This window comes from Oncorhynchus kisutch, linkage group LG3 (genome assembly GCF_002021735.2).
Source record: "Oncorhynchus kisutch isolate 150728-3 linkage group LG3, Okis_V2, whole genome shotgun sequence".
Classification (NCBI taxonomy): domain Eukaryota; kingdom Metazoa; phylum Chordata; class Actinopteri; order Salmoniformes; family Salmonidae; genus Oncorhynchus; species Oncorhynchus kisutch.
In genome coordinates this window covers 73,937,892-73,960,424 of record NC_034176.2, presented here as the reverse complement: position 1 = coordinate 73,960,424, position 22,533 = coordinate 73,937,892, and the positions used below count along the sequence as shown (strand labels likewise).

The 22,533-nt window shown below is 45.5% G+C and overlaps 1 protein-coding gene across 1 annotated transcript in view; it reads right to left on the bottom strand.

Moving 5' to 3' along the window:
- Positions 1–11,386: 11,386 nt before the first annotated feature.
- The window catches only part of nkd1 (NKD inhibitor of WNT signaling pathway 1), a 39,150-nt gene continuing 28,003 nt past the window's right edge, over positions 11,387–22,533 (bottom strand). The window contains exons 5-10 of the mRNA XM_031814524.1: positions 21,522–21,628; positions 21,260–21,355; positions 19,657–19,804; positions 17,130–17,211; positions 16,789–16,949; positions 11,387–15,862 (exon numbers count right to left, since the gene is read on the bottom strand). Coding sequence (XP_031670384.1) covers positions 15,333–15,862; positions 16,789–16,949; positions 17,130–17,211; positions 19,657–19,804; positions 21,260–21,355; positions 21,522–21,628 — 1,124 coding nt within the window. The 3' untranslated portion in view covers positions 11,387–15,332. The remainder of the gene's footprint in view (positions 15,863–16,788; positions 16,950–17,129; positions 17,212–19,656; positions 19,805–21,259; positions 21,356–21,521; positions 21,629–22,533) is intronic.

Genomic DNA, 22,533 nt, shown 5'->3' with positions numbered 1-22,533 from the left:
CTTGACATCTCTCCATTCATGCTGTACCTTTAACAGCATGCTGCCACTTCAAAGAGGAAGAACTGCCTTTGATGTTGCAAAAAGAAAGAACCTCAATGATCTACTAAAACCAATGCAGCAACTTTTTGGAGGGAGCAGGCTGGCTGCTATTCATCTCCAACTAGCTCACTGTCTTTGAGTTTGAGAAGGGTTCTTCTTCTTAATGTCCAACCTCTGTTCTGTTCTTCCTGTCCATGGCAAGTCTTTCCTTTGCAGTCCCTTACTTTGCAAGTCCTTCCTTTGCAGATCCAGCAAACACAGAAAACCCAAGTTAACATTCTTTAGAGACAAAACACCAGAGCAGGTGGTTAATTCAATGCAAAGGGCTTTATTGGAATGGGAAACATATGTTTACATTGCCAAAGCAAGTGAAATGGATAATGAAATATCAAAAATAAACAGTAAACATCACACTCACAAAAGTTCCAAAGGAATAGAGACATTTCAAATGTCATAGTGTCTATGTACAGTGTCTCTGTCTGTTCCTCCCATAATCGAAGGTCGTTCCTCGTCACGCTGCTGTAATGAGATTAGTGTCTCCCCTACAACTTAACCTACACAATTTGATCGTTTAATTTTATTTACACTTAAATAAACAGTCACAAAGCAGACTATTTCAATACATACTCAGTCATAAAATAGTTACATGCAATGCCAGCTTGCGGTACATAATATGTGGCTCCAGAATCCAGTAATGATGCCATGTAACAGGAAATACACATGGCGTGCACAGACACACACGCACGCACTCGTCCATCTGGGACCAATCTAAACCAGTTGTTTCCTTTGACTCCAATGTTGCAGTAATTTGCAGTTTTTTCAAAGGATCTGTAAGCTTGTGAAAATGACAAATGTGTTTTTGTTTTTCCTGTTTGTGACAGAGGAGGAGCCTTTAAATCTGGTGCAGAAATCACAGATATAAAAGGAGAAAGTAGGCGTTCTTCTTGACTGGCTTGCGGCCATCTTTAATCTAAAACATTGCTGGGAAATTGGCAAAAGGCCAGTTTGTTGACCATGTGTGTAGACTGCAGACCCTCACTCCTGGGAAGATGGAGCAGGGAGGCAGGGCAGGCTGGATTACTAGAGGTTGGGGTTGTGAAGGCTAGGCCACCCCCTCCACCCCTCCCACCAGCCAACCACACCTCAACACACAGACAACAAGTGCATCTACATTGATTTTCCGCTTTGATCTGTGTGCTGAGATCTGTTGATTTTTTCCTTTTCAAATCAAGAGTAATTTCCAATCTAAAAGCGGCAATTACAGTCTGTTGGATATAAAAGGCCTGAAGCTACTGGCACCCTTCATCCTCCATCCACCCAGACACTGAATAATTCACCACAGCAGAGTTCATTAGCAATCAGGCTTCCTCCATTACAAACATATCCTTAGTGGCTGGAAAATCCAACGGCAAGCAAACCTGTGGAAATGTTATTATTACTGTACTGACTCACTGACTGAGTCTCCTGTCATGAGAACACCTGGACCATTTAGTTAGTACTGTGACGATTGGGCGCTTACTTTTCATATTGATTAAACATCCATCATCCTCTTGCATTAACATTTTATGAATTTAGAGAAAAGTGTATTCTGATTGTTTAAAGGTGTAAAACTCATTGTGATTTGTAAACGTTCACATACTGCACCTTTGGTCATTAAGAAATGACTTCACCTCCCTTTCTGAGTGACAGCTAAGCGTGTGCTCGGAGCTGGAGAACCGGTCCCGGCTAACCTTGTCCCAGGCTAATTGCTAACGAGCCGGCTGGTGGATGAGGCTAGGTCAGGGCTAACCGTGATGACCAACGATCAACACTGTAGGATCAGAGATGAGGGGGCGATGCCGCTTCTTCACCACACACATACACACCACACACCCACCGAGTGATTACAGGGACGGCTGTTTAATCCATCCAATTGTCATCTCATCAAATTTTTAACAAGCGAGTCCCGTTACAAATGTCAACAGACAGCGAAAAGTGATATTCCGTGCCAGTGACTGATTACAGGGGCAGACGGATTTAACTTTAGCACTTTGTCAGCTCCTTAATTCTATGAACTTGACAATTATTGAAGTGGCTTTATTTTTACCCTTTCTTTTCTACACATGAAAGGCTGCCACACTAATTAGCTTTCATTATTTCTTCTCTCTTTTTTCATGCTCTTGAATCGGCAGACATCGGCGTATTCCAATAATTTGCATTATCCTGTGAATCTGGGCTTTGAAGTTCTGATATGCTGTAAGAAATAGGGGCCCACTTATCCCGCATGAAAAACATTTCAAAGCCCATAAATACGCTGGAACAGATGTACATTATCATTGGATTTGCTTTTTTCTCTTTGCTCCTGTATTGGTAATAGACTACCTCGTGTCCTTCTCATCCTTAGCGTTTAGCATCTCGTCTCTACAGAAGCTAGCACCCCACTGGGCCAATCCGCACTTCAAAGCTCTCACTGCCTATCTGCTGGAGACAAAGAGAACACATATGGCAGCCTCTCATTTTCCACAATATCATTGCTCTCCTGATTTTGGCAACAACAAGACAGGGTTCATCTCCACCCTCTCCCCAACACCCCCACCTCCTCTCACCCGACTCCCACTCCTATCGCTCAACAACACACAATCTAAGGGTGTTATCACATAGTGTCATCTTTAAAATAACTGATCTCAGTACTTTTTCAATTGAACTCTGGGGTCAAAAAAAGCAAATGAGGTTTTCTTTGTATTCACACTGCTCTTGGATTTGAATGAGGACTCGTTTGCAGGTTCACTTCACCTATTTTGTGGTCCGAGTCCCCTTTGCATATCATTCACATTGCTATGTTTAGAAAGGAACTAAGATATTTTTCCAACATTCACTCAATGCATTCTGGGTTTTTACAAAGTGCAGGACAAGCCATTCCATCAGAATGTGTTAATCAGACAGGTAGATATACGTACATACCTACTTATATTTTGGAAGCTAACAGATTGCATTTACTTGAAAGATGACAATTATCATCAGAAAATAATAACAGAATAAATAGCAGAAGAATACTTGCAGTTTAAAAACAAGTTAAATGTAACTAAATGTAATCTATGTAATCCTCCAAAGTAATTATTTATCATGAGAGCATACTAATGCTGCATATCTAAGAAAGGTTTAAATCTGACTTCTCTGGTAGCAAATAGGTGTCAATTGCTGAGGTGGAATCACTTGAGGACACAAGCTCAAGTACACAGTACAAATATGATATATGATGTATTTCCTATTAAACAAAACTGTATGAATAAAGCTTGACATAACTTACATGCTTTCTAAATATAGTATAATCAAATTATACAATGACTAACTATGAGAGTTCACCTTCCTTATTACTGTAAAATACATCAAATGTGCATATTTTCTAAAGATCTCTCGATCAAAACATCTGCCCCCATCCCTGTGAACGTCTCACAGAGCTTTAGCTTGGCTTCCTGACAAAGTGTTTTTTGTTTAAAATCTATTCATTATTTTAGATTACTGGCTATAAATCAATCTCTGAATGTGATACAGTGACAGAACCACTCTCACCTGCTGCGCTACAATGTAAGGATTCCAGGCATATGCGTTGTTAGTGGCTGTGATGTACGGTTCAGCCAGGAACCCTACATCACAGACTGTCGGACGATCGTAAGACCTAATTAAATGGTAGGAGGGACATCACAGCTTCAAGTGGTGTCAGATTTTACATCCTGCTTTACACAGGCAAGAGAGACATACTCCTGTGTCTGTGACAATCAGGGCTACCGCTTAACGCAAGCCATTTCGATCAACAGTATGGTGTCAACAGATCGATTTATAAGCGAAAATGTTGGTCGGAACCGTTACCAGAAGGACACAGGTCCCCAAAACAGGGGACTTTACATTTAAGAGGTATAATGCTGTAAATTAAAATTGTACACCCAATGTAGGCTAGTGCCCCATTGAGATAGGATACAAAATAAAATCCAATGTTGTGATTCTAATCACGTTGTCTTCTCACACTATTTAAACCCCACAATCGAATAAACAGTTTATGAAGCTCTCAGACTATTTCAAACAAATAATCTGAACTAAAAACTAGACATATTTTGGAATTTCTGTGACCAATTGATAATCAATATCCGAAAACAGCACACGTTTTTTCTGCAAACCTGCACATCATCATCTTCTCTCATTTGTGGCACCACTGTAGTCTAGTATGAGGGATTATAGGAGGGAAAACGGTGTTGCAGTAGTCTAGTATGAGGGATTATAGGAGGGAAACGTGTTGCAGTAGTCTAGTATGAGGGATTATAGGAGGGAAACGGTGTTGCAGTAGTCTAGTATGAGGGATTATAGGAGGGAAAACGGTGTTGCAGTAGTCTAGTGTGAGGGATTATAGGAGGGAAAACGGTGTTGCTGTAGTCTAGTGTGAGTGGATATAGGAGGAAACGGTGTTGCTGTAGTCTAGTGTGAGGGGTTATGGCAGGGGGAACGGTGTAGCAGTAGTCTAGTGTGAGGGGTTATGGCAGAGGAAACGGTGTTGCAGTAGTCTAATATGAGGGGTTATGGCAGGGGAAACGGTTTTGCAGTAGTCTAGTGTGAGGGATTATGGCAGGGGAAACAGTGTTGCAGTAGTATAGTGTGAGGGGTTATGGCAGGGGAAACAGTATTGCAGTAGTCTAGTGTGCGGGGTTATGGCAGGGGAAAAGGTTTTGCAGTAGTCTAGTGTGCGGGGTTATGGCAGGGGAAACGGTGTTGCTGTAGTCTAGTGTGAGGGATTATGGCAAAAGAAACGGTGTTGCAGTAGTCTAGTGTGAGGGGTTATGGCAGGGGAAACGGTGTTGCAGTAGTCTAGTGTGAGGGGTTATGGCAGGGGAAACGGTGTTGCAGTAGTCTAGTGTGAGGGGTTATGGCAGGGGAAACGGTGTTGCAGTAGTCTAGTGTGAGGGGTTATGGCAGGGGAAATGGTGTTGCAGTAGTCTAGTGTGAGGGGTTATGGCAGGGGAAACAGTGTTGCAGTAGTCTAGTATGAGGGGTTATGGCAAAAGAAACGGTGTTGCAGTAGTCTAGTGTGAGGGGTTATGGCAGGGGTAACGGTGTCGCAGTAGTCTAGTGTGAGGGGTTATGGCAGGGGAAACGGTGTAGCAGTAGTCTAGTGTGAGGGGTTATGGCAGGGGAAAAGGTTTTGCAGTAGTCTAGTGTGAGGGGTTATGGCAGGGGAAACGGTGTTGCAGTAGTCTAGTATGAGGGGTTATGGCAGGGGAAACGGTGTTGCAGTAGTCTAGTGTGAGGGATTATGGCAGGGGAAACGGTGTTGCAGTAGTCTAGTGTGAGGGATTATGGCAGAGGAAACGGTGTTGCAGTAGTCTAGTGTGCGGGGTTATGGCAGGGGAAAAGGTTTTGCAGTAGTCTAGTGTGAGGGATTATGGCAGGGGAAACGGTGTTGCAGTAGTCTAGTGTGAGGGGTTATGGCAGGGGAAACGGTGTTGCAGTAGTCTAGTATGAGGGGTTATGGCAGGGGAAACGGTTTTGCAGTAGTCTAGTGTGAGGGATTATGGCAGGGGAAACAGTGTTGCAGTAGTCTAGTGTGAGGGATTATGGCAAAAGAAACGGTGTTGCAGTAGTCTAGTATGAGGGGTTATGGCAGGGGAAACGGTGTTGCTGTAGTCTAGTGTGCGGGGTTATGGCAGGGGAAACGGTGTTGCAGTAGTCTAGTATGAGGGGTTATGGCAGGGGAAACGGTGTTGCAGTAGTCTAGTGTGAGGGATTATGGCAGGGGAAACGGTGTTGCAGTAGTCTAGTGTGAGGGATTATGGCAGAGGAAACGGTGTTGCTGTAGTCTAGTGTGAGGGATTATGGCAGGGGAAACGGTGTTGCAGTAGTCTAGTGTGAGGGGTTATGGCAGGGGAAACGGTGTTGCAGTAGTCTAGTATGAGGGGTTATGGCAGGGGAAACGGTTTTGCAGTAGTCTAGTGTGAGGGGTTATGGCAGGGGAAACAGTGTTGCAGTAGTCTAGTGTGAGGGATTATGGCAAAAGAAACGGTGTTGCAGTAGTCTAGTATGAGGGGTTATGGCAGGGGAAACGGTGTTGCTGTAGTCTAGTGTGCGGGGTTATGGCAGGGGAAACGGTGTTGCAGTAGTCTAGTATGAGGGGTTATGGCAGGGGAAACGGTTTTGCAGTAGTCTAGTGTGAAGGATTATGGCAGAGGAAATGGTGTTGCAGTAGTCTAGTGTGAGGGGTTATGGCAGGGGAAACGGTGTAGCAGTAGTCTAGTGTGAGGGGTTATGGCAGGGGAAAAGGTTTTGCAGTAGTCTAGTGTGAGGGGTTATGGCAGGGGAAACGGTGTTGCAGTAGTCTAGTATGAGGGGTTATGGCAGGGGAAACGGTGTTGCAGTAGTCTAGTGTGAGGGATTATGGCAGGGGAAACGGTGTTGCAGTAGTCTAGTGTGAGGGATTATGGCAGAGGAAACGGTGTTGCTGTAGTCTAGTGTGAGGGATTATGGCAGGGGAAACGGTGTTGCAGTAGTCTAGTGTGAGGGGTTATGGCAGGGGAAACGGTGTTGCAGTAGTCTAGTATGAGGGGTTATGGCAGGGGAAACGGTTTTGCAGTAGTCTAGTGTGAGGGGTTATGGCAGGGGAAACAGTGTTGCAGTAGTCTAGTGTGAGGGATTATGGCAAAAGAAACGGTGTTGCAGTAGTCTAGTATGAGGGGTTATGGCAGGGGAAACGGTGTTGCTGTAGTCTAGTGTGCGGGGTTATGGCAGGGGAAACGGTGCTGCAGTAGTCTAGTATGAGGGGTTATGGCAGGGGAAACGGTTTTGCAGTAGTCTAGTGTGAAGGATTATGGCAGAGGAAATGGTGTTGCAGTAGTCTAGTGTGAGGGGTTATGGCAGGGGAAATGGTGTTGCAGTAGTCTAGTGTGAGGGGTTATGGCAGGGGAAACAGTGTTGCAGTAGTCTAGTGTGAGGGACTATGGCAAAAGAAACGGTGTTGCAGTAGTCTAGTGTGAGGGGTTATGGCAGGGGAAACGGTGTTGCAGTAGTCTAGTGTGAGGGGTTATGGCAGGGGAAACAGTGTTGCAGTAGTCTAGTGTGAGGGATTATGGCAGGGGAAACGGTGTTGCAGTAGTCTAGTGTGAGGGGTTATGGCAAAAGAAACGGTGTTGCAGTAGTCTAGTGTGAGGGGTTATGGCAGGGGAAATGGTGTTGCAGTAGTCTAGTGTGAGGGGTTATGGCAGGGGAAACGGTTTTGCAGTAGCAGACTGTGAGGGGTTATGGCAGGGGAAATGGTTTTGCAGTAGTCTAGTATGAGGGGTTATGGCAGGGGAAACGGTTTTGCAGTAGTCTAGTGTGAGGGGTTATGGCAGGGGAAACAGTGTTGCAGTAGTCTAGTGTGAGGGATTATGGCAAAAGAAACGGTGTTGCAGTAGTCTAGTGTGAGGGGTTATGGCAGGGGAAACGGTGTTGCAGTAGTCTAGTGTGAGGGGTTATGGCAGGGGAAACAGTGTTGCAGTAGTCTAGTGTGAGGGATTATGGCAGGGGAAACGGTGTTGCAGTAGTCTAGTGTGAGGGGTTATGGCAAAAGAAACGGTGTTGCAGTAGTCTAGTGTGAGGGGTTATGGCAGGGGAAATGGTGTTGCAGTAGTCTAGTGTGAGGGGTTATGGCAGGGGAAACGGTTTTGCAGTAGCAGACTGTGAGGGGTTATGGCAGGGGAAATGGTTTTGCAGTAGTCTAGTATGAGGGGTTATGGCAGGGGAAACGGTTTTGCAGTAGTCTAGTGTGAGGGGTTATGGCAGGGGAAACAGTGTTGCAGTAGTCTAGTGTGAGGGATTATGGCAAAAGAAACGGTGTTGCAGTAGTCTAGTATGAGGGGTTATGGCAGGGGAAACGGTGTTGCTGTAGTCTAGTGTGCGGGGTTATGGCAGGGGAAACGGTGTTGCAGTAGTCTAGTATGAGGGGTTATGGCAGGGGAAACGGTTTTGCAGTAGTCTAGTGTGAAGGATTATGGCAGAGGAAATGGTGTTGCAGTAGTCTAGTGTGAGGGGTTATGGCAGGGGAAACAGTGTTGCAGTAGTCTAGTGTGAGGGATTATGGCAAAAGAAACGGTGTTGCAGTAGTCTAGTGTGAGGGGTTATGGCAGGGGAAACGGTGTTGCAGTAGTCTAGTGTGAGGGGTTATGGCATGGGAAACAGTGTTGCAGTAGTCTAGTGTGAGGGATTATGGCAGGGGAAACGGTGTTGCAGTAGTCTAGTGTGAGGGGTTATGGCAAAAGAAACGGTGTTGCAGTAGTCTAGTGTGAGGGGTTATGGCAGGGGAAATGGTGTTGCAGTAGTCTAGTGTGAGGGGTTATGGCAGGGGAAACGGTTTTGCAGTAGCAGACTGTGAGGGGTTATGGCAGGGGAAATGGTTTTGCAGTAGTCTAGTGTGCGGGGTTATGGCAGGGGAAAAGGTTTTGCAGTAATCTAGTGTGAGGGGTTATGGCAGGGGAAACGGTGTTGCTGTAGTCTAGTGTGAGGGATTATGGCAAAAGAAATGGTGTTGCAGTAGTCTAGTGTGAGGGGTTATGGCAGGGGAAACGGTGTTGCAGTAGTCTAGTGTGAGGGATTATGGCAGGGGAAATGGTGTTGCAGTCATCTAGTGTGAGGGGTTAATGGGAGGGGAAAAGGTGTTGCAGTAGGTTGGTGGTTGAAGATTTTCCTCTTGTGGTGTGAGGGCTGTGCTTTGGTAAAGTGGGTGAGGTTATATCTTGTCTGTTTGGCTCTGTCTGGGGGTATTGTTGGACTGAGCCACAGTGTCTCCCGACCCCTCCTGTCTCAGCATCCAGTATTTCTGCTGCAATAGTTTATGGGTGGGAGGCTAGGTTCAGTCTGTTATATCTGAAGTATTTCTCCTGCCTTATCTGGTGTCCTGTGTAAATTTAAGTATGCTCTCTATAATTTCTCTCTATCTCTTGGAGGACCTGAGCCCTAGGACCATGCTTCAGGAATACCTGGCCTGATGACTCCTTGCTGTCCCCAGTCCACCTGGTCGTGCTGCTGCTCCAGTTTAAACTGTTCTGCCTGTGGCTATGGAACCTTGACCTGTTCACTGGATGTGCTATCTTGTCCCAGACCTGCTGTTTTCAACTCTCTAGAGACAGCTGGTGCGGTAGAGATATTCTGAATGATCAGCTATGAAAAGCTAACTGACATTTACTCCTGAGGTGCTGACTTGTTGCACCCTCGACAACCACTGTGATTATTATTGTTATTATCTGACCCTGCTGGTCATCTATGAACATTTGAACATCTTGGCCATGTTCTGTTATAACCTCCACCCGGCACAGCCAGAAGAGGACTAGGCATCCCTCATAGCCTGGTTCCTCTCTAGGTTTCTTCCTAGGTTCCGGCCTTTCTAGGGAGTTTTCCTAGCCACCGTGCTTCTACACCTACATTGCTTGTTGTTTGGGGTTTTAGGCTGGGTTTCTGTACAGCACTTTTTGACATCAGCTGATGTAAGAACAGCTTTATAAATACATTTGATTGATTGTCTAGTGTGAGGGATTATGGCAGGGGAAACGGTGTTGCAGTAGTCTAGTGTGAGGGGTTATGGCGTGGGAAACGGTGTTGCAGTAGTCTAGTGTGTGGTGTGGGAATAATGACAAGCGAACCTGGTGAGCTTTTTGTTCATATTGCCCTAAAAAGGGAACCGAACTACGGTATTCAAGCGAACCGAACTCAGACAACCTCTCAAGATGGTCTCAGTTCGGTTCGCTTCTGAGCTCTTTTGAGGGGTTTGAGTTGCTTTGGAGTGTTCACACTGCACAAGAAATTAAGCAAACTGCACTGAGTTCACAAAAATATATTATAAAATATTTTTTTCCACTAATTAGTATTTTGACAAATTGCATCAGATCTTTTCTCCTCAGATCTTTTTCAGAGCTAATCTGATTGGTCAAAATACCAATTAGTTAAAAAAAACATTTGACTTTGGCTTCCTGTATAAACGCAGCCTTAGAGTAACCAGAGCTGTATATATGAATGAGTAATGATTTGATATTGTAGCTTTAAATATCCACTGTGTGATGGGAATGGAGCTCTTCCTCAGCTGAGTGAACAGAGCACCATCCTAACTGCCTTCTTTCCAACTTGTTCTCCCCATGTCTCTCAGGGGCCATCACAGAGTAATGGCTGTATTACAGTGGCGTTTGGGCTCATCTATAAATGACCAGGGCTCTATAATAACCCTCTGACCTGGGTTCATCTGAATGCTCACACACAGAGACAGACAGAGGCAGAGAAAGAGCCAAAGCAAGCAACTGAGCCAGATATTGATCTGAGGTCAGTCTAATTATTCCTGTGGTGATATCTCTCTTGTACTCATCATGCTAAACCTACCAGCCTGCTCCACTCTGCTTTGCTCGGAGAGGATTAACAGGAGATGACACATACATTAGACGGCAAAAAGGAGAACAGAAATTCAGCAGAGCAGATACTTAGACAGTACAGGGCAAATCAAACACCTTAGAAATTATAGCAGTGCAATTTCCAATTTCTGCATTAGTTAATGAACATAATACCAGTTCAAAAAGACATGTCAAAATCAAACGATTCCAGAAATCAAAGAATGACTTTGAAAGACTGATCTTAGGTATTGCTGTGGTTTCTATACCCACTCATGGCTAACATATATCTATGTAGACCCTGCAGTGGGCTGGGGATACGATTGATGTACTAAAAGATTAAATGAAGAAAGGGAGCTTTGGAAATGGTTTGATGTGTCAGTGTCAGAGGGATAGATACTGTTTATCATGATGCTGACTTCTCCGGACACACAAACGTGGCTGATTTAAATGGGATGTATTTGGGAGAGAATGGCAGGTCAGGTTGCCGAGAGACACGTTGCCGTGGACACTCTGTGCTCATCCCAATGAGAGATAAGAGCTTAAGCTGCATATCAAAGGGTGTGCATGTAGAGAGGGTGGCACGGAGGACAGCTGTTGGCAGCCAGATCTGGGAGCCCACCGAGGCTCCATGGGGTGGGATGGAAAGGATCCTCCCCCCTCCCCTGCCCTCTGACTCTCTCATCCCCACATGTTCCCACATACAGCCACATCAAACAAACACATACACAGCACATCAAAACACACACACACACACAAAGCGGATAAAACAACCCGCAATAAACCCAAATGCACAAACACTACAATGTACAATCTATGCATAAAAAACACCACAGGAACAGAGGTCCAGCAGAAACAGATTCCAAGACACACAGATAGACCTGTGGTGGTTTAGATCGCTCTCTCACACACACACACATTCCCTCCCTCATCCAACACATATACGCACAGCACAAAGCCACACAAAGGAGTCAGCAGACGTATTCTAGGGAACAGGTTCATACTTTAATGAAAGGGTTTCTCCCTTGGCACAGCTCTGCTATCAAATAAATAAAGCAATTCATCAAAAACCGTCTATATAAACTAAACAAAGTCATGAAAAAGCCATTAGGGGAAAGAGAGAAAGGGTCTGGTCTGCTATTGAGGAACTGAACAGCAAGTGTTAGACATGTTTCATTTACAACAATCACCAAGAAGAAGTGAAGGAAGTGAGAGAGAGAGAGACAACTACCCTTCCCTGATAGCACTGATTGGCACAGCGGACTCTGTAGAGAAGTGACAAAATAGCAGGCAAGTGTGATAGCTTGGCAGAAATACTGTATATTCGCTCAGTCATTCAATTATTATAAATACGTTTATTCCTTCTACACAATACTGGTATAACCTTTCTGCAGTCCATATACTATTTACATTAGTTTAACATGTAGATACATTAATTTGACAAAACATAACTTAGTGGTGGAATACAATGAGAACATTTAATTCAGTCTTGTCTGTAAATACCAAAACTGAATCCATTTCCAGATGAAGATACAGTGGAACATTCTGGAGCAGAACTTTAGATGCCGGTGAAGCTGGAGTGTCCCTTTAAAGAGGCACAGTGCACTACTTTTGACCAGATCCTGGGCCCTGTTCAGAAGTTGTACATCATATAGGGAATAGGGCTGCATTTCAAAAGCACCACAGAGATATCTGTTCCAGCGGCTGCCCCACTAATACCACAGTACTCTAGAGGCACATGGCACCATTCGTCTAGTGTCTGTGGTGTTGGGGGGAGGGAGTTTAACTGAGGATGAGAACCCAAGCAGATCTCTGCCTATTACCCACAGTGTCTGTCTGAGGGGATCACTGCAGACACCTTCTCACACACACACACTTTAGCTGTGGTGTGGGGTGAAGACTACAACATGAGTTATAGTGTTGAGATGGGCCCTGTCAGTTGGGGTGCTGCCATGCTAGGCCAGGCAGATGCCAGCGCCAAGCAGATCGCAGAGCGGGGCTGAGGAATGGGGTGCAGCTGCGTTCCCCTTGGGGGTGGCTGAGGTGGGTGACTGTGTCCCGTGGTGAGGCCAGCTTGACTGGTGCCTCTGCTAATGGACAGCCTGCAGCAATGTGAGAGAAGGAAGCACTGGAGCTCAGGACAAGACTGGAATGCACCAGATTCCCTCAACTGACCCAAAACACACACTAACAGAAACGTATTAGTAAAAGCTCTAAACCTAGACATGACCCAGAGTGGAAAGTTGGCTTTGATGTCTACACACCTGGTGTGAGGTTCAACACACCTGTAGGGGAATTCATGAACTCTTCACACCTGCTCACAACGCATAGCCAGTAGCGAGGTCTATTAGCTCATACTGACTACCAATGTTCCCTCTAAGATGTGCGAGAGAGCGGGCGTACAGCTCCCCCAGGACTGCCATGCAGAAGAAATATCTGCCCACACAGAGAAGCACAAACTTTCTAGAGTTTTCCCCATTAGTTAACGTTTCTGTTTACTGTGGGAATTGTGATCGAATCAACGCAATATTAGCTACATGTAGCAACGCGTGTGCATATCCTTCGCTAGTTAGTCAGTTATTAGCCCAGTTATAGATCATTTGTAGTCAGTAATGGGGGAGTGATTGCGTCCTACAAGGGCACAAAACGTGTGCATTTCTAGACATATTTGAAAAGTCAGGTAAATTGCTTATTTGTCTTAAAGGAGCAGTGTAGCCAATAGGCAGAGGGTAGCATATTTTGCCTGATTCCCTGTAATAATGGTATGTGAATAACGATGCCTCAGTGTTCACATTAAACACGCTTAGAATTTTCACAACGTTCAAGTTTGTGCTCAGCAGACCTGAAATTTGCTCAGTAACAAAAAAAATAGAGGGAACATTGCTGATTCCAGTATTTTCCTCTTTACCCTGACCAGATGATACTCAGTCAGGAGCTCCTGGACTAGATGCAGGCATACCGTAGTGACCTGTCCTAAACAGTGGTGTAGGGCTCTGATGGTTCACCTAGGGTGGGAGAGGATCTGAGAGGTCCTGTATGGTTTGAGCTGCCGGTCCCAACAGCAGGCCTTCAGCAGGGTGAGTTATGGTCCTGGTGGAGCCTAGGGGCTGGGCCTGGTGTCACCTAGCACCAGAGGAATGAGACAGACAGCTGAGAGCCTCCACCCCGGCACAGCCCACCCAGCCAGCATCATAAACAGAGCCTTGTTGCCTGAGTGCTGGGGACACATGGTGTGAGGGCGGCCTGGTGAAACAGGTGCTGATAGCTGGGGACAGGGGGATACCTCATGAGGGGACAGCGGTTAGGGTCATGTGTTATGATCAGACCTGGAGGATCATGGGACTGCTGTGGATTGTCAACCACCACATACTTATGATTCAGCTATTGAGAAAGAGCCTTCCTGTGAACTGCTAACCACAACGATTAGACAGACACTGTTCAGAAGGCAGAGATGTACTTGAGAAGGTGTACACTGACCATTTGTGTGAAAGAACTGTGTGTGGTGATATTAGGTGGTGATATTAGCAGGAGTCAGAGTTGTATCTTTGATGGTCTAAATTGTATATATAGTGGTCATTCAACAGGGTACATCGGGAAAATGGGGTTGAGTGAGAAATAAGTGTAGATTGTTGATACAAACATCACATTATAAATAAAGATTATAATGTTGATAATATATACAATATGTAGGTAAAACATGTAGGAGTGTTTCAACACTACATTACTGCAGATTGTATCATCTTTAAAAAATACAACAAAATGTAACTGAAAAATAGCATCTGATTAATAACAATAATAATAACACCATTAATAACACTAGAGGTAGCAGCTGATTACAGTCTTCTATTCTCACTGAACATTTCAACATCGTTCTCTCAGGGAGGGTCCTGTATTGCATGTGAGATTCAGGAGCTGGATGATCTTGTCTTCATCATATCCAGCCGATGCCTGTCAGCCCTCTGTTCTGACAGCCCAAAGTGTCTCCAATGCAACTGCACCCACAAGTGCTTTTCAAGTGGTTTTCAGTGGCGACAGGGGTGTCACAGCAGACAGGTAATACATGCACACAGACACTATACACACACACACAAATATTCATATGAACCAATGCACACATGCTCACACACACACACACTGTATATTCATACACACAAATGTGTGTACATTTTTTTATTTCGCACACACACACACACACACACACACACACACACACACACACACACACACACACACACACACACACACACACACACACACACACACACACACACACACACACACACACACACAGTCTCTCTCTCGAACACAAACTCACTGGACACTGAGCATCATATATTTTATCTTTTTACATCAGTCTTTCCATCCAAACCAGCCCTTCACCTCCGAATCCCCTTCCCCAAAACGTAGAGGTCTGTGAGGATGGCAGTGCCAGTATGGCTTGGTAAAGTCACCTAGTCCATCAGAGTAGAGGGTTTCAGAGAACCAGACAGACAGAGAGGGATGAGAGGAGCCCTCTGGAGGACTACAGCCAAGTCTCTTTTCTCCTTCTGTTCCTCTCAGGTTCCCCTGTTACATCCCTCTGCCGTGTCCTGCTCCTGGTTCCTGGCACACCTGAAGACCAAGACACTGTCCCGCTGACTCACAGGGACTCTTCATGCCTGGACAACCCCATAATAACACTCTTCACCCTGCACCTCCCCCTGTCTGTCCAACTCCTCTTGATGTCCTGTCCTCTTAGCCCACAGGGCCATTTAAGACCCAACTCCCCCTGACAGTGACACACTTCTAGCTGTGCTGCTGCTGTGCTGTGTGGGAGGGGCCTGTCTATCTGTAGAGTCTACTGGGCTGGCAGTGGAGCCAGGTTGAGGTGGGACTGTGAGAAGGTGCTCAGGGGCCAGGGGCAGCAGGGCAGGGAGCTGGCTGGCTGGCTCAGGACTGGTAGAAGTGGTGGTAGTGGTGGTGGTGTTCATGGTGGTGATGATGCTCATGCCTCTGAACCATCTGGGCCAGCCCTCCTTCATAGAGGAGCACACTGGGTAGGACCCTCACCTGCTCCTTCTCCACCACAGGCCCCACTGGAGCCCCCAGGGACCGGGACTGCTGCTGGCCCTCCTTGGCCCTCTGCTTGTGCCTGCGGTAGGGGGCTGAGGACTGGTGAGGGGGGGCCTGGCTGGGTAGGGCCGGGGGAGGTGGGGCCCCTCTGCTCCTCATCACCCTGCCCGTGGTGGTCTGTGTCCGGCTGTGGGTCTTGGGGGAGCGCAGGGCGTGTTTACCTGAGTCTTTACTCGGTCGTGGGGGACAAAGGGTGTCAGGGCCTGGGGCGGCGCTGCTCTCCATGGCCACCTGTGAGCGACGGTGGTGGGAGTAGGTGTGGCCATTCTCTGGTTCATGAGAGCGAGACCTGGTCTGGTTCGATGGTCGGGTCTGTGGCTCTGCTTTCACAGGCTCTGTGGTGGGGGCTGGAGAGGGGAGAAATATAAGTCAGGATAAATAACCCATAATGGGTCAATTGATACATCAATAACTTCACTGAAAGACATAGTTTCGTAACTCATAAATGTTAAAATTACCAGTTCCAATACTTTTGTAATACCTCTTCATTTTATCCTGCTTTCTTTTTTTCACAGGACAAAGTGTATTTTTCTAGGGGGGGGGGGGGGGTGTCACACTAAAAAATAATCCCGTCAACACAGACATTTAAACAAAAGCAGCTCCATTTGAAACATAATTGAATTCACTTCATGATGAGGCTTGGCCCCTGCCTCCAAGCAGGTGCTGGGGTTTCGAAGGCCTCTATGTTTTACTGGCCAGACCTACCTGCCTGCCTCCAAGCAGGTGCTGGGGTAACGAAGGCCTCTATGTTTTACTGGCCAGACCTACCTGCCTGCCTCCAAGCAGGTGCTGGGGTTTCGAAGGCCTCTATGTTTTACTGGCCAGACCTACCTGCCTGCCTCCAAGCAGGTGCTGGGGTTTCGAAGGCCTCTATGTTTTACTGGCCAGACCTACCTGCCTGCCTCCAAGCAGGTGCTGGGGTTTCGAAGGCCTCTATGTTTTACTGGCCAGACCTACCTGCCTGCCTCCAAGCAGGTGCTGGGGTAACGAAGGCCTCTATGTTTTACTGGCCAGACCTACCTGCCTGCCTCCAAGCAGGTGCTGGGGTAACGAAGGCCTCTATGTTTTACTGGCCAGACCTACCTGCCTGCCTCCAAGCAGGTGCTGGGGTAATGAAGGCCTCTATCTGGACACAGCTTCAAAGTACAACGGTGCTGTGATCAGTCAGTGCCTCTAGTCTCCAATCTCTCCATCATCACCCCCGGCCCTAACCCCCCCCCCCCATCCTTCTGGCTTTGTACCCCCCCGGACCAGCCCACCTGGGCCAGCTCACCTGCTCCAAAGCGGGATGTGTAATTCTCGATGCCGGCCAGGTCTAGGTAGTGGTTCCTGCGCTCCAGGTTCTCATCCACACAGTGGCGCTGGCAGCCCTGACTCTGACCCTGCTGGATCAGAACCTGGTGCTGGATAGTGTGGTGGTCACTGTGATGGCGCCTGGAGGGGAGAGAGATGTGACTTTACAACAGCTTGAAGCAGTTTTTTAGCTCTCTTAGATGCATTGCAAAACATACATTCTGTCGGTGTCAAAATAAAGATTGTTATTAGTGTCAAAGATGTACAGATGTACATTATTGTCTTGTAAAACCTTGATGCAGGCTGTAGAACATATGTTACCTGAGGAGGGCTCGAGACTTCTTCTCTGCACTTTTAAGGTCTTCAATGCACTTGTCAGTCTTCGTTCTGGGGTGGGGCATGTCTGTGAGAGAGCAGGACATTATCAAAAAGAGCAGCCACACACACACACACAATTTCTCTCAGAAGAAAGAAACCTTTGTTCACTGCCTTTTACTTTGAAGATCTATAAAATACAAAAATCAACAATGCTTCATTTATTTACTCCAGGTCTCATAAGACACAAAGAAAATATATATACAGTACCAGTCAAAAGTTTGGACACATCTACTCATTCAAGGGTTTTTCTTAATTTGTACTATTTTCTACATTGTAGAATAATAGTGAAGACATTTTAAAACTATGAAATAACACATATGGAATCATATAGTAACCAAAAAAAAGTGTTAAAACAAATCTAAATATATTTGAGATTCTTCAAATAGCCACCCTTTGCTTTGATGACAGCTTTGCACATCTCTGGCATTCTCTCAACCAGCTTCACCTGGAATGCTTTTCCAACAGTCTTGACGGAGTTCCCACATATGCTGAGCACTTGTTGGCTGCTTTTCCTTCACTCTGCAGTCCAACTCATCCCAAACCATCTCAATTAGGTCAGGTGATTGTGGAGGCCAGGTGATCTGATGCAGCACTCCATCACTCTCCTTCTTGGACAAATAGCCCTTACACAGCCTGGAGGTGTGTTGGGTCATTGTCCTGTTGAAAAACAAATGATAGTCCCACTAAGCGCAAACCAGATGGGATGGTGTAATGCTGCAGAATACTGTGGTAGCCATGCTGGTTAAGTGTGCCTTGAATTCAAAATAAATGACAGACAGTGTCACCAACATAGCACCCCCACACATCTTCCTCCATGCTTCACGGTGGGAACCACACATGCAGAGATAATCTGTTCACTCTGCATCTCACAAAGACATGGCGGTTGGAACCAAAAATCTCAAATTTGGACTCATCAGACCAAAGGACAGGTTTCCACCAGTCTAATTTCAATTGCTCATTTTTCTTTGCCCAAGCAAGTCTCTTGTTCTTATTGGTGTCCTTTATTAGTGGTTTCTTTGCAACAATTCAACCATGATGACGTGATTCACGCAGTCTCTTCTGAACAGTTGATGTTGAGATGTGTCTGTTACTTGAACTCTTTCTGAGGCTGGTAACTCTAATAAACGTATCCTCTGCAGCAGAGGTAACTCTGTTTCTTCCTTTCCTGTGGTGGTCCTCACGAGAGCCAGTTTCATCATAGCGCTTGATGTTTTTTGCGACTGCACTTAAAGAAACTTTCTTGACATTTTCCCGGGTTGACTGACCTTCATGTCCGAATGTAATGATGGACTGTCGTTTTTCTTTCCTTATTTGAGCTGTTCTTGCCATAATTTGGACTTGGTCTTTTACCAAATAGGGCTATCTTCTACTTACCACCCCACCCCTACGTTGTCACAACACAACTGATTGGCTCAAACGCATTAAGGAAAGAAATTCCACAAATTAACTTTTAACAAGGCACACCTGTTAATTGAAAAGCATTCCAGGTGACTACCTCATGAAGCTGGTTGAGAGAATGTGCAAAGCTGTCAAGGCAAAGGGCGGCTATTTGAAGAATCTCAAATATAAACTATATTTAGATTTGTTTAACACTTTTTTGGTGACTACATGATTCCATATGTTATTTCCTAGTTTTGATGTCTTCACTATTATTCTATAATGTAAAAAGAAAGAAAAAGAAATAAAGAAAAACCCTGGAATGAGTAGTTGTGTCCAAACTTTTGACTGGTACTGTATATATAACCCAGAGTTTATTAATGAAGTAAGATATGTTGTGGTTTGAAATTAGCATGAAGACAGCCAGCTAATGGTTCGTTTTCAAAGCCTGCTTCTTTTGAATCACTTGACGTTATAAATAGCCCCAACAACAGGAAGTAAACTAACAGGGCATCATATTTTGTAGCAATTTTTTATTTATTCTCAATACTTGTTTACCAAGTCGTCAGTTAGAAAAGTTACATTGAATGTAGCTATATTTTACCGACAGCTCTGAGAAGTGGGGGGTGAGGGAGAAGAAGAAACACTTTGGAGAAAAATAAAATGGTTGTGGTTATCAAAAGGAGTTGGTGCATCTCTTAAGGTTTCTTTCAGAATATTTGAAGGCACTGGGGGGTTCTCAGCTCTGTCACTACTCCCATCATTAAAAATGAACCCCATTGTGCCGGAGAGATGGAGAGACAGGCAGAGAGTGAGAGAGAGACAGGCAGAGAGAGAGAGAGAGAGTGAGAGAGAGACAGGCAGAGAGAGAGAGAGACAGAGAGAGAGAGAGGAGTCTGACATGCCTGAAGCAGGTGCCTTTCCGCATGACAATAAACAAGAGTCTGGATGTGCTGACAGCAGAACAGTCAAGTAGGGGAGCTCAAAGAACACCGCTCTCTCTCCTCCCCCTCCATCTCCCCCTTCTGGTCCCCTGTCTGCCCCATCCTCCCTCCCTCCCAGCCCTGTGATCCTCCCCCAGCCTGGTGGTTACCTGCGGTGCCCTGTGTGCAGCTCTGCCAGCGCTGGCTGGAGTCGGGGGCCACGGAGAGCTTGACCCGCAGTGTCTTGCTGCTGCTGGGGGAATGGTTGACCGACGTGTCCACCACCTCATAGATGGTGTGGAGCAGGCTGGTGATGTCCTGAGGGGGGGGGGGGGGGTCTGAGTTAGTGCACAGTCGACAACTCAGCTATTGTAGTCTGTCTAACATGTTACAGGTAAACAGGAGAGATGAAGAGAAGAACATGCAGAGTTGTCAGTTGTTTTATTTCAGTGTCCCACCTGTAAAGTGATCAGGCAGGGAGAACAAAGCGGGAGTACAAAGATGGGATAAATGCATGACAAGATATGTCTGAGAGGAGAAGTGCTAAAAGATGAACTGATGCACAACCCACTCTATAGCAGCTCTGCTCTTAATAGATAGAGTCTTCATTACCCTTTCTCTCTATAGGCTTTGTATGGTGGTTAGTGTAACTTTGGCAGTGGTTCAATTAAGAGCTTTTAAAAGTATTATCTCCCTCTCAGGATCTCTCTCTTTCTCGCTCTTTGAAAGAGTTGAGTAGCTGAAGGCCATAGCACAGACCTTTGCCCCAGGGCTAAGAGTCAGACATAGACAGAATAAGAAAGAGAAAGAGAGAAAATAAGAGGGAAAATCCTGTAGGAGAGACAGAAAGGCCAAATAACATCCACACACGAAGTCAGTGAGCACAGAGCAGACATCTGAAATCTGCACTCACGTAAGTCTTTAAAAGCCTGTTCAGGAAGATAGCAACATGAACATCCACAGATGGATCAAAAGCATAGTATGTTTAATTATACATATTTCAAGTCTTGTTAGCATTTTCCCTCTGAAGGTAATTACTGCATTTCTACTAATGTTCCCTGGACTGTCACTGCCGAGAAAAGGGGCTTACAAAACCACTCAGAAATCAGGACCTTTTGGGCCTGTTAGCCTAGCTTCTGCTCTCGCTCCTCTAAAACATCCAAATGCCTGCATTCCTATTGCATTGCCTCTCTCTCAATGCAACATAAAGGCCTATTATGAGCTCTTTGGGGACTGGCTCCAGATACCGTTTCAAACGCTAAGACGTAAAAAAGCCTCCTATGTCATTTTTAGTTTCCATTTTTTCATATGTCTTCAGAAATAAAGAAACGGAGCTGGAGAAGAAAGCTATTTCCTTCTTCTTCTTTTTGTGTGAGCTGCCGCCTGCCGTCTCATGTGCCGCGGGGCCATGGGCGATGCCAGAGAAACTGGAGATCCAACCATCCCACCACACAGAGGACGGCTTCAGTCTCTTCACACCGTTTCAACTCAGCTCTCCAAAAATACAGGCCTCTCTGACTGCACTGCTCAGATCTTTACAAGGCAGAAGCCAGACACTAGGTATCTATCGCTGGGAAGGAAAAAGTCTTTGGTTCCTAGTGGCTGTATTATTGAAATGGATGAATGTAACTTCATCTGGTTGTGTCTCCCTTAGTCTATGTATGTGTATGTGTGTGTTAGTATGAAAGAGGAAAAGATCATGGGCGGGGAAAAGGAAAGTGCCCTGTTATGTGTTAGAGTATGTTTGAATATAAAATGTGTTTGAACCCTCACCTCTCTGGTGACCTTGCCATTGTTGTCAAAATCATACAGCGTGAATGTCCACTCCTGTCTGTTGTCTTCCTCTACAGAGACGGCACACTCAAGCTCCTGAAACGAATCGCATTGCAATAGAAGTTTTAATACATTCACGACTGTGTGTGCACGGGTGCCTCCTTCCATCCCTGAAAGAGTATTAATATTGTCGCTCTAGTTTTCCCCAGAAGCACTAATAAATGGTCCATGTTGGTGGTTCACAGTTCAACTTCACACTCACTTCAAACTGGAGCTGTTTCTGTGTGCCTGTGGGCGCCTGGCTCGCTCTCCCCTGCATCTTCTCCTCCACACAGCAACTGTCCACCGTCTTCTCCGGGGGCAGAGCCACTGTAAGAACACACGCAACCAAATGATCAAATATAAGTTTACTGGTCGCGTACACAGTTTAGCAGATGTTGTAGCAGGTGCAGTGAAATGTTAATGCTACTAGCTCCTAACGATGCAGAAAAATGTCAAATGTAAGGAAAGAAAATATAAAAAAGACTAATCATTAACGGCGGGGCGAATCTGATTAACAACCCAAATAGCACTGTAGCAGTAATCAAATGCAAACTATATGCATGTACACTGGGAGAATGTACACAGGATCAACTAAGAATGATATGTACAGCAGTAGATATGTACAACAGTAGATATGTACAGCAGTAGATATGTACAACAGTAGATATGTACAACAGTAGATATGTACAACAGTAGATATGTACAACAGTAGATATGTACAACAGTAGACATGTACAGCAGTAGACATGTACAGCAGTAGATATGCACAGCAGTAGATATGCACAGCAGTAGATATGCACAGCAGTAGATATGCACAGCAGTAGACATGTACAACAGTAGATATGCACAGCAGTAGATATGCACAGCAGTAGACATGTACAACAGTAGATATGAACAACAGTAGATATGTACAGCAGTAGATATGCACAGCAGTAGATATGCACAGCAGTAGACATGTACAACAGTAGATATGCACAGCAGTAGATATGCACAGCAGTAGATATGTACAACAGTAGATATGTACAACAGTAGATATGCACAGCAGTAGACATGTACAACAGTAGATATGAACAACAGTAGATATGAACAACAGTAGATATGTACAGCAGTAGATATGCACAGCAGTAGATATGTACAACAGTAGATATGCACAGCAGTAGACATGTACAACAGTAGATATGAACAACAGTAGATATGTACAGCAGTAGATATGCACAGCAATAGATATGCAC